The sequence below is a fragment of the Crotalus tigris genome, unplaced genomic scaffold (assembly GCF_016545835.1).
Source record: "Crotalus tigris isolate CLP2741 ecotype Arizona unplaced genomic scaffold, ASM1654583v1 scf7180000024167.7108832, whole genome shotgun sequence".
Lineage (NCBI taxonomy): Eukaryota > Metazoa > Chordata > Lepidosauria > Squamata > Viperidae > Crotalus > Crotalus tigris.
Genome location: NW_024100417.1, coordinates 1,364,169 through 1,381,520, shown reverse-complemented (window position 1 = coordinate 1,381,520; position 17,352 = coordinate 1,364,169). Strand labels below are relative to the sequence as shown.

The 17,352-nt window shown below is 41.5% G+C and overlaps 1 protein-coding gene across 4 annotated transcripts in view; it reads right to left on the bottom strand.

Moving 5' to 3' along the window:
• FKBP5 (FKBP prolyl isomerase 5) overlaps positions 1-17,352 on the bottom strand; it is a 64,428-nt gene that overhangs the window by 36,380 nt on the left and 10,696 nt on the right. For all 4 annotated transcript variants that reach the window (XM_039323387.1, XM_039323386.1, XM_039323389.1 and 1 more), the window contains exon 2: positions 528-654. In XM_039323387.1, coding sequence (XP_039179321.1) covers positions 528-632 — 105 coding nt within the window. In that variant the 5' untranslated portion in view covers positions 633-654. The remainder of the gene's footprint in view (positions 1-527; positions 655-17,352) is intronic.

Sequence of the window (17,352 nt, the reverse complement as noted above, 5' to 3'; positions counted from 1 at the left end):
TTTATTATAAACTTGAATCTCTCAAATATATGGGGGATTTGATGTTTGTTTCATTCATTGTAGAAATGCTATAAAATGCTATTTATTAAAAAAAACCTGCACATTTTGCTGTAGTATCCAAACTGGTTCTTTTATTTTATACTGTATTCAACTACAGTATCCGTTTATGATCTAAAAAAAGTCCAGGCAGTTTGGCCACAAAATACTGAAAAGTCATATGCAATCCTGTATGTCATTGTGGCTTCTAAATCTAGCTAAATCCCCCTTTTCATATTTATCATAACAAGATTAAATTTGAAATGTAAAGTTACTGAAATATATATTTTTCAGGAACTACTGGTAATTTTAATTCCTCTCAAACACTCAAAATGGTATGTGTTATACAGTATCCTGTACTTATTCCACTTTTTTTTGCTTATGTTAAACTTTACTACAGACAAGCTAAGAAAAGGGTGCTGCCATTTGAGTTGGAATGTTTCTAAACTGTTATGCTTGGGAAAGAACATTAATTTCTCCTACACTCTCACCTTCAGAACTCCTCGATCTTTATTTGGTGTTATATCTTCACCTTGTTCAGCAAGAGTTGCTGCTTGGACCTCGCCTTCCTTCTTTGTAGCCTCATCAGTTGTCATGGTCTCATTTCACAGGCAGAGCCTTTGCAAACAAATACAAACTTGAATGATTTAATCAAACGTTACTCCAAATGCTGCCATCTATTAGATGACAATTTCTCCATATGTTAATAATAAATGAATATAAACAGTACAATCATTAAAAAATACATGGCTGGAGAGTCTTTGCACTCCCATGCAAGGAGCTGATAATGACAGTGGACAAAGTCATTTCGCTATCTCCATTTTTTCCTCTTACCATCTTGTTTTTATTCCCATTCCAGTAAAGCCTGGGAGGCATGTTAGTTTTGTTGTTTTTAATTGGAATAAGAAGTGGATTGAACACATAGGTAGCACAGGTCACCAGCTGTAACCCCAAAAGGCTATTTGGTTCTTGACACAAATGAATTAAGAGGAGGAAAGAAACAGACTACAATTCAGGAAGATCACACATCTTAAAATGGAACAGAAATATTTTTAATAAATAATAAATTTATTAGCACCTGAGTCCTAGAAGATTATTGTTATATGTACATTTAATAAATAAATGCAATTTTTTTAATTAAAATTTTTATAAGCTTTTTACAATAAAATCCCTCCCCACCTCTCTCCCTCCCCCCTCCCATTAACCCCCCCTTCCCAGAGCTGAATACAGAGCTAAAAACAACAAAAAAGAACATAAAAATTTAAATAAGCATCAATCAATTATACATAAATCCTAAAAAATTTAACTCCATTACAATAAAATCAACAAATCTAACCGTAACAACTTTACACAATAAGTTATTCAAAAGCTAAATAATACTTTCTAATCCCACATTCATTCTGAACGAAATTTACCCATCTTTTCCATATAGAGTTATATCTCTCTTGCGAATGGTCTTTCAGATAAGCCGATATTTTTACCATTTCTGATAAATAAGAAACTTTAAAAAACCATTCCTCTAAGGAAGGCAAGGAGTCTTTCCTCCAATATTGCCCAATCAATAACCTTGCTGCCGTAATAAAATTCAACATTAAAATAATCTCTTTACTATCACAATCTTCAATAATACCTAACAAAAATAATTGTGGTGTGAATTTTATTCTTCTATTAAAATTTTTTTGAATATTCCACCAAATCTTAATCCAAAAAGCCTTTATATTTCTACAAGACCACCAAATATGATAATAGGTTGCGTCCATACAACCACATCTCCAACATTTGGGCTGCAAATTAGAATACATACGAGACATCTTTTGTGGGTCAAGGTGCCATCTATAAAACATTTTATAAAAATTTTCTCGTAAATTTTGAGCTTGGGTAAACTTAACATTCCTAACCCAAATTATTTCCCATGTATCTAATGGAATCAGCTCTTCAAAATTTTGAGCCCACTTAACCATACAATCCTTAACTAATTCTGTTTCTGAATCCAATTCCACCAAAACATTGTTGTTGTTGTTAATTGCGAAGTCGTGTCCGACCCATCGCGACCCCATGGACAACGTTCCTCCAGGTCTTCCTGTCCTCTACCATCTTCTGGAGTCCATTTAAGTTCACACCTACTGCTTCAGTGACTCCATACAGCCATCTCATTCTCTGTCGTCCCCTTCTTCTATTGCCCTCAATCTTTCCCAGCATTAGGCTCTTCTCCAGTGAATCCTTCCTTCTCATTAGGTGGCCAAAGTACTTGAGTTTCAACTTAAGGATCTGGCCTTCTAAAGAGCAGTCGGGGTTGATCTCTTCTAGGACTGACCGGTTTGAATGCCTTGCAGTCCAAGGGACTCGCAGGAGTCTTCTCCAGCACCATAGTTCAAAGGCCTCAATTCTTTTGCGCTCAGCCTTTCTTATGGTCCAACTTTCACAGCCATACATTGCAAATGGGAAAACCATGGCCTGGACTATACGCACTTTTGTTGGCAGGGTGATGTCTCTGCTTTTTAGAATGCTGCCTAGATTTGCCATAGCTTTCCTCCCCAGGAGCAAGCGTCTTTTAATTTCTTGGCTGCAGTCCCCATCTGAGGTGATCTTTGAGCCCAGAAAAATAAAATCTGTCACTACCTCCATTTCTTCCCCATCTATTTGCCAGGAATTGAGAGGGCCAGATGCCCTGATTTTGGTTTTCTTAATGTTGAGTTTCAAGCCAACTTTTGCACTCTCTTTCTTCACCCGCATCAAGAGGCTCTTTAGTTCCTCTTCACTTTCTGCCATTAGAGTGGGATCATCTGCATATCTTAGGTTGTTGATATTTCTCCCGGCAATCTTAATTCCAACTTTTGATTCATCTAGCCCTGCCTTTCTCATGATGTGCTCTGCATATAAGTTAAATAGGCAGGGCGACAGTATACAGCCTTGCCGGACTCCTTTTCCAATTTTGAACCAATCAGTGGTTCCGTGTTCGGTTCTCACTGTTGCTTCTTGATCCGCATATAGGTTTGTCAAGAGACAAATGAGATGGTCTGGTACTCCCATCTCTTTAAGAACTTGCCACAATTTGTTGTGATCCACACAATCAAAGGCTTTTGCATAGTCAATGAAGCAGAAGTAGATGTTTTTCTGGAACTCCCTAGCTTTCTCCATGATCAAGCGTATGTTGGCAATTTGATCTCTAGTTCCTCTGCCTCTTCGAAATCCTGCCTGTACTTCTGGTAGTTCTCGATCCACATACTGCTGGAGTCTAGCTTGTAGGATTTTAAGCATAACTTTACTAGCATGTGAAATGAGTGCAATGGTGCGATAGTTTGAACATTCTTTGGCATTATAAACTCTTTTTATATGGGCTTGATTTTGATCTCTAATTTGTTTCATCAGATTCGCATCCTCCGCAATAAAACCCACTTTTTGATCTATACTCCATCTTTCTAATAACTGCCTATACTGAAACCAAGAATAAGTAATATTTTCTTGCGATAAATCATCCATCGATTTTAATTGCCACTTATTCCCTTCCCACTTAGTCAATTGCTTGTGAGAAATCCTATCCAATTTCACTCCTTTCCTTATCCCTTCTACAGCGTGCCCAGGAATTCCCCACAACGGTATTCTAGAATTTAACCTATAATATTTCTTTCAGACACGCAGTAAAGCAATTCTTAAAACATGGGATTTAAAAGCCCTATCCACCTTTTTATTATAAATTAAATACGCATGCCATCCAAATAATAAATCCCATCCTTCCAAGGAAAGTATATCTAAATTTCTTAAGTTAACCCAATCACTAATCAGAGTCAGAACCACTGCATCATAATACAATTTTAAATTCGGCATCTTGAGTCCACCTCTCTCTCGAACATCTTGAATAATTTTAAGCTTAACTCTTGGTTTTTTCCCAGCCTAGATGAATCTATTAATCCCCCTATGCCATTCTTCTAAATTTGCCTCTTTCTTTAAAATAGGTATCATTTGAAACAAAAAAAGAAATTTTGGCAGAAGATTCATTTTCACTGCAGCAATTCTCCCTAACAAAGATAGTTGCAATTTCTTCCAATCATTCAAATCCTTCTGCATTTTAAGCCATGTTGCTTCAAATAGTGAAATATTTTCTTTCGTTTCTGAGAAGAATTTAAGCCATTAACATTCCAAGTCAGGAGCTTTGCCATCTCCTCCAGCTGCAAGCCTGGAGAAGACTGTTTGAAGATCTAACATCGAGGATCGAATCGAAGATCTCTTAGGTCTTGCTCCTCCCCCAGGCTCAAAAGCAGATTCTTGAGTAGACTCTTTTGTATCCATCTCATGTTGCTCTTTTTCTCTTTGTCTATGGGCTGCTCGGGTCATTCTCTGCTCTTTCACCTCAACAGACTGCTGCACAGCCTGTGATTTTCCAACTTTCATTAAAGCAGCATCTCCAACTAGTTGCTCTCCCTCTTTCACATCAGGGACTTTGAAACGTAAAGGTGGTGGTGAGCGAGTTCCCAGGACCGACATGTAAAACTCTTTAGTCTTTGCAACTGTATTAAGTCTGTAACGTGTCCCCGCATGGCTCACCATTGGAATATCCCATCTGAATGAAATCTGCCACTTTTTAAGTTCCTCTGATAAAAAGGCAAAATCTTTCCTTCTTCTTAAAATTTTAGATGGAATCTCCTTTAAAATTATCACATCCTGAGCAGCAATCTGAAATCTCTGATTATAAAATGCTTGTATTACTTCATTACGTAGAGATCTTTTTCCAAAGTAAACCACCACATCTCTTGGTAGGTTTCTTTGCTTTGCAATCCAGGAATTAACTCTAAATATTTTCTCTATTTCCCTCAGTATCTCCTCTGGTTCCCTCTCAAGTATCACAGCAATATCATTTGCCACCACCTCCCTCAAGTTTTCTTGCATATTTTCCCTCAAACCTCTGATTCTCAAAGCGAACTCCATTTCTCTATACTGAGACATAAGAATTTCATCCTGTGAAGTCTCCACTGTTTTTTCTACATTTTCAACACGGTCTTCTAATAAGTCCACTTTATCAACAACATCCTCAATACGATTATCCAACTTTTCAACAACAGAGGCGAGTCCTTTCAAAGCCATTACTATATCCTCCCTCATAACTCTATTTCTCTCTTCCAAAAGTTCCTTCATTTCTTGTCTGATTTGACAAACAACATTCCCCATAACATCTTGAATGTCTTTTACCGTGAGTGTTGGTATCGGCGGTGAGGGTGGTGGTGATTTAGCTTTAGGTTGTTGCACTGTAAGTATTGCTGGAGAGGAAGCCACTTTAGGCACAGCAGAAGTTGCTTGACACTTCGAAGCCATTTTAAGAAAAACTTTTCTCCAAAGAAAAAATCCAAAAGACCAGAAAATAAAGCAGAAAAAAGAAAAAACAAAAACCCTCTTATAATTATATGTAAAAAAAAGAAGAAATAATATATTTACCCTTCTCATGTGTCCACTAAAAGTCCCAAAAGTTCGATCAGAGAAAGTTACATGAGAAGAAAAAACAATTCATCGCCATTTTATTTCTCCCTTATAACAAGAACAAAAGAAAAATTCTTCTTCCAGGAGTTAAAGTTCAAATTAAGCTATAAATCCGTTCCCCTGATCAGCTCGGTCCGCATCCAGAATTAACTCACCAATTAACATAAGTAGCGAAGGTGGGAGCTGCGTCTTGCTTCATCCCCCCCAAAAAGGGGACAAAGGCATCTGAGTCGCGGAGTTTGCCTAGGACTCCGTGGGAGCTCACCCTTCGATCCTGAAAAAAACCCTCGAGATCTTCGTGGCTCTACCACTATCCACAAGGCAAAAAACCTCACTTCTCTCCCTTTGCCCGGGAGAGAAGCTTGAAGCCGCGGGACAGCTGATGTTCGCTTTCACCGCGGTTTTCACACAATCTCAGGCGGACGGCTACAATGTAGCCGCCATCGGCACAGAACGACACCACCAGAAGTCCTCTGCCTTGCTTTTCAATGGCTCTTTTCTTAGAGAAAAAAAATGCAATGCAATTATTTATTAAAGCATCAATATGATCACTTAAGAAAGTTAAGGAGATTGTTCTTCTACAATGGCTGAAAACTGATCAAAGAAAGAAGCAACCTGGAATTAAGGAGAAATTTCCTGACAGTGAGGACAATCAACCAGTGGAACAGCTTACCCCCAGAAATTGTGGGCACTCCATCACTGGAAATTTTCAAGAAGTGATTGGACAATCACTTGTCTGAGATGGTATAGGTTCTCCTGCTTGAGCAGGGGGCTGGACTAGAAGACCTCCAAGGTCCCTTCCATCTCTATTCTATTCTAATATTGTTTGAATTTGGACCTATTTTTGCTACTGTTGGATAATTTGTATAATTTCCAAAGTTACCCAGCTATCTCTAATTTTATCCTTCAGAACAACATTTATCTCTATTTTTTCATTCCTGCCTCCCCAAAAAAAGAGAAGGAAGAATGAGTGAGAGAACAAGAAAAGGCAAAAAGTTTCATATATCATAGTAGAACTTTCTTTAAAAAGGACACTTTGGAGAGACATTTGTTTTCCCGAATGTGATACAGAGAATGTATTTATTGATTTATGCATTTATATCCAGCCTTTCTTCTGAGAACTCAAGATAGTTACATGGCAATCAACTTTAAGGTTTATCCCCCCCGCCTGCCCCCTCCAAAAAAACCCCACTGCAAAGATTAGGCTGAGAGAAAGTAACTGGCCCATCACCAGTGAACTCTGTGGTCAAGTGAATTATATTTACACTCACACAGAGATAGTATATTATACTCCTGAAGCGTATTTCTTTTCTACCCATGGTTCTTAAGTAATGAAAACAATACAGGAACAAGAACAACAAAAATAACGGATGAAGTAAATGTGGAAGAATTGAGCTAGATCCTGGGTTGGATAAAGCAGGATCCTAGGTGGGAAGACCAGCAGGGGAAAACCAGTTCCTGGAATGAAAAAAGAAGGGATTTAAGGAGCAGATAGAAGAAGACAGAGGGATATATCCTGGATCAGGAGGTAGGACTAATGATAAAAAAGGGGTGTTGTCTTACCTGAACGCCTTTTCTCAGTACAGAGATGGAGAATCCACCAATGGGTTTTCACTGTCTGCCTGCTCTTGAGACCAAGTAGCCAAACTTGACACACACCCTCTTGCTTGGAGATCCAGTCTTGACAAGGGTGAAAGTGGCTGAAGGTGGATGAGGTGTTGGCTCTCAAACCCTTAAATTTGGCCTAACTGACCTAAAGGGTGGGTGTGGATTCTCCATCTCCGTACTGAGAAAAGGCGTTCAGGTAAGACAACGCCCCTTCTCCAGTACAGGAGATGGAGAATCCACCAATGGGACATACCAAAGCCTCACTGTCCCGATGGGTGGGAAGCAGATAAAGTCGGAATAGTATCCCCGGAGACCACCTGCTGAAGGACCCTCTGACCAAAGGAGGCATCCGCTGAAGTGAAGCAGTCAATCCTGTAATGGCGTACAAACAGGGAGGGCGAGGACCATGTCGCAGCCCTGCAAATCTCCTCGATGGATGCCTGAGTGGTCCATGCTGCAGAGGTCGCAGCACTGTGAGTGGAATGGGCAGTAAGATGAGTTGGAGCCGGCAGGGAAGAGGTCTGGTACGCCTCCGCGATACAGGCCCTGATCCATCTGCCAATAGTGCCAGCGGAAATCTTCTGTTCCAGAGAAGCCGGCAGAAGGAGATAAATAGGGCCTCAGATCTACAAAAAGGCTCTGTGCGCTTCATATAATGCCGCAGTGCCCTGCAGACGTCCAGTGTGTGCCACTGCCACTCCAAGTCATGGGAAGGATTGGGGCAAAAATTTTGGCAAGATGACTTCGTGTGCTCTATGGAAGAGCAAGTTTACCTTGGGCACAAAGGTGGGGTCCAGACGAAGGACCACCCGATCGCTGTGTAAGATACAAAGGTCACTTCTGACCGAGAGAGCAGCCAGCTCAGAGATACATCTGGCTGACATGATGGCAATCAAGAATGCAACCTTAAGAGACAGGTTCCGCAATAGAACAGTAGCTATGGGCTCAAAGGGTGTTTTCATTAGAGCGCGAAGGACGCGAGGCAATTCCCAAGAGGGGTACCTGTGTACCACGGGAGGCCTGGTGTTGCATGCACCCTTGATGAAGACTTGTATTCTAGGATGGTGAGCTAAGGGAACTGAATCACCACAAGTGAGTAATGTTGACAGGGCCGCCACATGTCTGCGAATAGTCGCAGGGGCCAGGCTCTGTCCAGACCATCCAGAAAATAATCTATGATCTGAGGGATAGTTAATTTGTAGACATCCAGTTGTCACCTTCTACACCAATGGCAAAAATTCTTCCAAGTAGAATAATAAATGCGATTGGTCGCTGGGCGACGAGAGGCCTGAATCATAATGATTGCCCATGATGAGAATAACTCCTGTGTCATGATGCTGTGCTCAAGCGCTAAACGGTCAATTGCAACCACTGAGGGTCCGGGTGTTGGAGGACCCCTTGGTGCAAGGACACCCGATGCGGAGGAATCTTCCTCGAGGGAGACTGGGAGAGATTCATCAGATCGGCAAACCAGGGCCTCTGTGGTCAGTACGGGGCCACGAGGATCACTTCCACCTGTTCCTGGAGCAGTTTGCGGATGGAAACCAGTAGCCGTGTCTTGGACATAAGGGACTTGGGCCTGGCATCCCCCTGCCGGTTCACATGGGCCTTGGACGCCACTTTGTCTGTGAGGATCCATACCTGACGGTCCTTGACCCAGAGCCGGAACTGGCAAAGATCTAAATGGATGGCCCTGAGCAATCGTCAATTGCTGTTGTGTCTCAAGTCTGCGCAGGACCAACGGCCCTGTGCAAACTGAGACCATAGATGGGCACCCCTACCAAATAGACTGGTGACTGTCATAATGGTGGCGCGGTCCGGCTCCTTGAAAGGTGACCCCTTGGACACCGCTTTGAGAACCACCCTCGTAGATTTCTGAGGGTGTGGATCGGGAGCCTGATCTGGCGGTCGGATGCGCTGGCATTCGCTTGTTGGAATGGCCGGAGGAACCATTGAAGCTCCCGCAAGTTGAGTCTGGCCCAGGGAACTATGGCTATGTAGGAGATCATCTTTCCCAGAAGCTGGGAGAGCCAGACCGGTGGAATGGTGCGGTCCTTGTATATCTGACAAGCCAGATCCCTGATGCTGACCAACCGCTCCTGGGAGGGATAGACCCTGCAGATTGTGGTGTCTATGATGGCTCCCAGGTGCAGAAAACTGGATGAGGGAACCGTCTGGCTTTTTTGGAAGTTGACCAAGAACCCGTGCTGTTGGAGGACCTGAATAATTAGTTGCAGGTCCGACTGAGCTGCCTGGGAGGACGCTTGGATCAAGATGTCGTCCAGTCAACACTGGACGCTTGCCGGTACCTTCCGTACGTGGGCGGCCAGTACAGCTGGGATCTTGATGAACATCCTGGGAGCCAAGGAGAAGCCAAACTGAAGGGCCTTGTACTGGAAATGACTGCCCTTGTAAGAGAACCTGAGGAACTGCCGGTGAGCTGGAGGGATGGGGATGTGGAGATACGCTTCCGTGAGGTCTATTGGAAAAGGAAGTCTCCTTGTCTGATGCCTTTCAGGATGGACTGGAATGATTGCATCTTGTATGTGATGTGATAATTCAGAGCCTTGAGGTCCAGAATTGCTCTCCATCCTGCTGAGGATTGGGGAATCACAAAAAGGATGGAGTAAAATCCCCTTCCCATGTGATCCAGTGGTACCAGTTTTATGGCCTGAATCTCTAGAAGATGTTAAATGGTCTCCTGCACGAGTCTCTGTTTGAGTGAATTCCAAGAAATGAGACAAGAGATGAAGCGGTCTGGGGTGCTGGCTAGGAACTCCAGGAACAGACCAAACCGGATGGTTTGTAGGACCCAGGCATCCATGGATGTGAGTTCCCACTGATGGAAGAAGTGAGCCAGCCTTCCCCCGATGGGAAGTGCGGTGTGAGAGTCGCTTGGACCTCTTACAGGGGCGACCTGCCCCTCGAAATGGCCCCCTAGATTGGTTCTGTTGCCGACGCCGAAAAACCAGCCTGTCATACGGACGGACATATGTCCTGTCCTGCCTGGGTGTGTATGAATGGGAGGGCTGAGTGGCAGGTGAACTTGCTGCTGGCCGAGAGGACTGCCTGTGGACATATGGAGTGGGACATTTATCAGACCATTTATTCAAGTGAGCCATGACCTTCCGCTTGTCCTTGTTTTCCACAAGGTATGGACCAGGGCCTCCCCAAAAAGATTATAGCCCAGATATGGAGCAGTTGCCAGATGCCATTTTGCTTTGGCGTCAGCCTTCCAGTGTTTCAGCCACAGCATCCTTCTGGCTGTAATGTTGGCTGCAAGGAACCTAGATGCAAAGGTGGCCGACTGAAGCGTCGCGTCCGCAGCATACTCAGTGGCTGCCACCATTTTGCTTAGGTCCTGGTGAATCCGAATGTCCTCAGCAGGGATTCTGGCCTGAAGCTGATGAAGCCATAAAAGGTTGGTCCGCACAAAAAAGGATGCGCAAGTGGCCGTTTTAATTGCCCATGCTGCTGATTGATGTGTTTTCCGAAAGGTGTGGTCCCATTTTCTGTCATCCGCTTTAAGCACCTCCGACATGTCCCCAGCGACTGCAGTCTGGGATACCAGAGGGATCCAGGCTTCGTCTATCTTGGGAACCTCCAGGGTCTCAGTGAGATCTGTGGAAGTGCTAAATATCCTTTTAACAGACTCGCTTACTGAAGGAAGGGAGGAAGGGGAGGCCCACTGTTTTTTGATCCCTTTAAGAAAAATAGAGGGACATGGGACGTGATGTTGTGCTGCCACCGTTTCAACAAATATCGGATTTGGATTGGAATCCGATGTTGCCTGCGGCAGAGGGAACTGATTGGGCCCTATGTTTGCTGTTGATGTGGCCTTGTGAAGCAGGGGAAGAAACAGAGTTGGATTGAACAAGCCTCCCAATGGGGAGAGTTCAAGGAGAAGTTCCTCCTCCTCTGATAAATTAAATTCTGGCCGCTCCTCACCCTGCGGGGATGAGAATCCGCTCATGGAGGAGTGTGCAGGAGATGTGGGTTCCTGAAGTATAAGAAACCCCATAGGAGGGACATAAGGTGGCATGCCTAACGTAGAAGTCCCCTGCCCAGATAGATGGAAGGACCGTTCTGCTAGAGCACGGTCCACAACCCTGGATAGCAAGGCCTCAAGGCGGCCGTCGGAGAAAATGTCTCCGATGTCTGGTCCCCTGAGGCCTGCAGCCATTAGCGTGAAGGTGGCCTCTGGAGCTGAACCCGAGACGGTAGCTGTGTGTTGTGTCATTTCAGGTGGGGAACTAAGTGTCGTGAGTGTCCCTGTGATAGACCACATGCCCTGGGCCAAGGGTGAAAGACCTAAAGGGAGGTCAAATTCTGAGGCCACCAATTGATCCTTCTCCAATCCGGCCTGTCTCTGCGCTCTGGAGAACTCCTTCTCCAGAGCCTGGTGCCTAAGGCTGGCTTGCTTTTCCGCCAACTTGGAAGGCTTCTTGAGAGTGGTTCTCTTGGCCTTAGATTTGGGCTTGCCTGCCACCTCCTGTTCAGAGGATTTGTGGCAGCCATAACTAGATGGAGAGACAGTGCCCCTGGGGTGAGGCATTGTGGAGTCCTCCATCCTGGTTGAGCAGTCTCAGAGAAACTGAGGCGAAGCTCTGGCAGGCAAGCAGTTGGCGGAAGCGGAATTGGAACAAGTAACAAGACTGTTCCCCTGATCACCTGACCAGAAAAAAATTCTCTCTGGGCTTTGGTCACGGCAATTGAGTCATGACTGTATTATTTTATTGTTTTATGATTGCTTTAACTTTGTACGCCGCCCTGAGTCCTTTGAGATTGGGCGGCATATAAATATTTGAAAATAAATAAATAAATAAAGATGCCGAAGGCACATTTGGGGCCACTCTCTGGGCTCCGCCCGGAGGCCTTAGGTGGCCAGTCAAGGTGCACCAGAAAAAAGCCCCAATGAAGGGCGCAGAGGGCCTGAGATGAGGCCTGACAGAGACAATGTGAATTCAAAATGGCGGTTCCAAAACAAGGCGGTGGCCTGAAAATTTGGGCCTAGTTAGTAATTTCTTGGTACAGAAGATGAGGCCCAATAGCAGTAACTGGACAGGGCTAAAATAATTCCCCAGAAAAGCTGAGAATTAGTCAGAGTATAGGGAAGGCCTTGCAGGAAATCTTGGGGCCAGCAATCAGTGCAGGAGGTCTGATTTGTAGGCCTGAGGAAGGGTCTCACAACGTTCCCAAAATGGCGACCGCAACCAACTCTGCTAAAATCCTTGGGGTGGCAAGGTAGTGTGAGTGGTCTGAAGTCCCAGGGAAAGACTCTGTGGCACACAGAGGCCCGCAGCACTCTATCCGGCTGATGAATTTTTACAGGATCGGACGCGTAGCGCGCCCAAAATGGCAGCCACAGCACACTTGGTTGAAGTTTCGTAGGGCTGACAAGGATATGCAAGCATTCCTGAGGCTCTTGTCCCAAATGCAACAAAACCAAATTAATTGGCAGCCGGATCTGTTTCTGATGGCCAAGGGAACCTCCATTGAATCTGAACACTCGGCAGCCATCCAAAATGGCGGCTGTGACTTTCGGGCCGTTGAAAACAGCCTCCGGAGGTATGGAGAATGAAGGGGAAACACTGGGGCTGATTGTGGCTTCAGCGCTGAGCGCCGCACAGAAATGCCAACGAGGGAATTGGTAAATGATTTTCCTCCCCCCCCCCCAGAGCCCTGGGGAAATGAACAGAGAAGTACTTTCCCCGCCCACACACCCAGAAGTCTCAAATCAGCCGATTGGAGGCTGCACTGATCCCAGCATCTTTGGGGGGGGGGAATTTGGGGGGGGATTAACTTTTTTGAAAGAGAATCACTAATTAGGGAATATGCAAATATTCAATTTAAAGCCAGGAGAATCCAACAATGGGTATCTGACCTGCTAAATGAATTGAAGATCTCTAAACCTGAGAGCCAACCTTGATAAGTCTTCAAGAGTTTGAGACCAAGTCAAGACTGGATCTTCTAGCAAGAGGGGGCATGTCAAGTTTGGCTACTTGATCTCAAGAGCAGGCAGACAGTGAAAACCCATTGGTGGATTCTCCATCTCCTGTACTGGAGAAAAGCAGCAACAAAGTGAACAGGAGCAAAATGGGTAGAATGGGATGAGCTGGTAGAAAATAAGATGGGGGGGGGGGAGCAGGAGGAATGCCAGGGAGAAAAATGCAGCCAAACAAGATAGAAAGGAAAAGAAAAAAGAAAGAGAAGGGAGCAGGAATACTTTGTGAGGTGATGGAGGAAGAGGAGAAAAAAACTTCTCAAGTAGATGTTGTTGTTTGATGGTATTAGAGGTATCATTGCAGGATGTAAGCTGTTCCAAGCACAGTAAAGCTGTCTTTTGCAATTGACTGATAGTGATTTTGTCAAGGCCAATGGTGTTCAAGTGCTGCCCCAGATGTTTTGGGATTGCATCCAAGGCACCTATTACTGTTGGTAATATTTTTGGTTTTCTTTACCAAAGTCCTTCAACTTCTATTTGCGTGTATTTGAATTTTATGGTTTTCTCCAATTCTTTTTCTTCTATTCTGCTGTCTCCAGGTACCACACATCACTATCCAGACTTTTTTGTCTTTCTTCTTGTTATTACAATACAATACTATATTTGTGAGTTTTATTTTGCCTGCCCAGAATGTCTAGAGCTAGACAATTCATAAATGTTAATCAATAAAGAGAAAATAATAAAATAATCGAGCTGCACGAAAAGGGAGTTTGGAAAAATCAAATACAATTTTGTTCTAGAAAGCAACATTTGACAAGGGTTTAAGTGGAGAATCATGTCTGAACTTTAATCAAAAAGACAGATAATTACACTCAGGCAAATATTACTGACCATCTGTAGCTATGATTTCAACTCAACTAAAGAAAAATATGTTCAGTAAAACTGAAGAACATAATTCTAGCATTTTAATTGTTCCAAATCTGTTATTTGAAAAACACAATCCAGCACATTAGTGGAAGACACCAAAAATATTGACAGTCATTTAATATTTTATTTTTTCCAGATTGAGATGGCTGGCAAACAATAGATGCTAGCAAAATGAAGTATCCATCTGTGCTACTATTATCATAACCCAGAATTTCAAATACTAGAACATTAGGCCACTTTTTTCTGAACTATATTTTATAATAGAAGTCACAGATTTTTTTCTTCTGTATAGCACTTGCCTATAAAGTCATCAAATCACCAAGAGTCAGACACAACTAAATGGTTAAAACAACAAATAACAACATGATAGTTTATATTTTAGTATCAATCATGTGATTTCTGATGCTCCCTGCCAGCTTCCCACAGGCAAAGTAAATGGGGAAGCCTGCAGGAAGTCAAAAGTTCCCCCCACTCTGATTTTTTGCCCACCCATGACCACCTATGTTTACCTATTTAGATCAGAAAATGCTGATCCAATGTGTAATGTGTATCTATTTTAAAAATAGACTTGATGCCTTTTTAACACTATCATAATTTTCATTGAATATGATACTTATATTATTGCTTATTTTGTTTCCATTCAGTCCAATAAAAAATTGCATCTAAAAAGGACATTACAGCTAAATATCACTGAACATGAATCTTGAACTATGAGAGAGAGAGAGAGAAAGAGAAAGAGAGAGAAATAGAGGGAGGAAGGGAAGGATTGCTCGATTTAATAAATGCATATCAATGCTAGTAGGATCCATGGCAAAAGAAGCTAAAGAGTAAAAGAGCTTAAGGACACTGAGAAAAAAGAGAAATTAAAAACCCAATTACAAATACTTCCAATGAAGAAAAAAATGAAGGACAGCTACCTCAAAATCTCAGTGAAATTTTGAAAGTAAGGACATCTTTTTTGTTTAAATGTTAAGTAGTAAAAATGAGGACAGATCACCAATGAAGAAATAACTGAACAGGAATAGTAAAGACAATGTCACAAATGTTCAGAATGAACTGAGACAGGCCAACAATGTTAAGAATAAAGAAAGAATTCTTCAGGTATGTTCAAAATAAAGAGAAAATAAAAGAATAAAAATATAGTACCAGTTGTTCATGAAGACGGCAAGATGCTAACAGATAACAAAGAGAAAGCAGAGCTATTTGATGCTTACTTTGTCTCAGTTTTCCCCAATAATAGGAAGATACTTCATCAGAGAACTTGAAAAGCAAGATGAAGGGATAGGACTGAAGTTCAAAATTGGCAGAAGCCTAGTCAGAAGATATCTATTTATTTTAAATGAATTCAAATATCCATTTCAAGAGACTAGAATGCAACTCTGGTAATGGTCAGGCTAAAACTTTACACATAGTTAGGATTATCTTGAAGTGCAAAATGACTGGAGAGGGCAGATATTAACTCTATCTTCAAAAAGAGCAGGAAGCAAATTTCAGGAATTTAGAAAACAGTAAAATCTCAAAAGTCAGGAAGGCTCTAGACTAGCTCATGGAGAGTTTAATAAATATAGTAAATACCTTGAAACAATGTGATCATTATCAGAAATCAGCATGGACTTGTCAAGAATAAAGCCACCACATATACACTACAAACATCTGAAAACCACTATATACAGCAGATATAGAAACCTAAGTCAAGAACAATTCTTGCCAGATTAACATTTCATTTTTTGATTCTGGAATTTCCTTATTGGATAATGAGAATGTTATAGCTATAACGTAACTTGATTTCAATAAAGCATTTGCCAAAATACCCTGATGGCATTCGAATAAACTAGCTACTTAAGTATAGGCTAGATTGCATGATTTACTACCATTTCATTTTGCATAGCTTTTTCTATATAGTTCAGAACTTTTCTTTAACATTATCTCTTATTCTGGATCCACTATAGGAAAGATCAGTTCTAGTTCCACATAGATCTCCCAGGACAAGAACCTAAGGCTTATAAAATTTGGGTAGGTCTAGACTTAAGAAAAAAAAATATATAATAGCATTCTTCAGTTAGCTGAAAACATAGCATACAGAAGAAGGTCAAGACTTCCTCTTTCATTCTAATCTGCAGATGGAATAATGAATGAACATTCCAGTTGAATGTTAGAAAAAACCTTCCTAACAATACATATGTACATAGCCATATCATGCCGTTCTGACTCATGGAAAGCAACATTGTGAAAACTGCAGATACAAAGTAAAAAATAGAAAGCAAAAGAAATTAAAGATGTGAGATAAGCAAAAAGAAATATTAATTAAATCCAGTTTACATAAATGCTTGAACCATTTTTTTTGCTTCCACTTCATCCATACATAGATTTCTACACAACCTTTTCTCAATTTCTCACTTCTTTTTCAGGGTTTCATTAACTCTGCCAAACTACAATTGTCTTTCCTTTCTCACTTGATTTATTCTTCATCCATATATTTGTTTTTCAACTGAATCCTTATCATTTTCTTAAACCACCTCAACTCACTTTCATATTATGTGTATTTGTATTCACTCCACGTTAATAATTTACTCATTCATTCAACATACTTTTAAATATCTCTTGATATAATTTTTCCAGTTACTCAGAAAGGTGGTAGACTACCTATAAATGTGTTCAAGTAGAAGCTAGATGTACACAATATGTACACAAATACACTGTGTGCACTTGAGGAATGCTAAAATTAATATGTTACATTTTCAGCTGTTTTTTGTCCTAAAATCTAAACAGTGTAAGGGTAATATATGTTACTGAATTATAATTAAAATATTTAAAATGTTCTTATTAAAAAAATTCCAGCTAAATATTTAAATGATAATTATCAATTGTCTAGATTTTTTTCAGTTTATATAGTATGCAAAATGTACGTGACATTCCTTTTTAGTGTAACTTTAATAAATAGTAATGAATATTATTTCATGATTAAGTTGTAATGATTTGTTTAAAAATTGGCTGAATGGCATGCAATATAACATTCTTTTGCTATTCCTTTTTCCATATGTTTTTCATTTTCTTTAATCATCTTTGGAACATGTAAGTACACATACTGTAGATAGAGACTCCAGCTCTATAAATGCAACCTATTATTATACTGTAGTTGCTGTTGTTGGGGAAAAATCTGATTGTAAACTAGTTTTCCATCACAGCTTTCATTGAAAGTTGTATGCATTATGTGGGCTTAATGGCCAAGAAGCCTTCTCCTCATACAAAGAGGTCCAATAATGGCAAACAATAAGAGATATATTCAAAGATGCAATGATATCATTGGTGGAATTTTTTATCTGGAAGGGAGAATTTAAAGTTTATAGAAACAATGGGTCTTAATAATT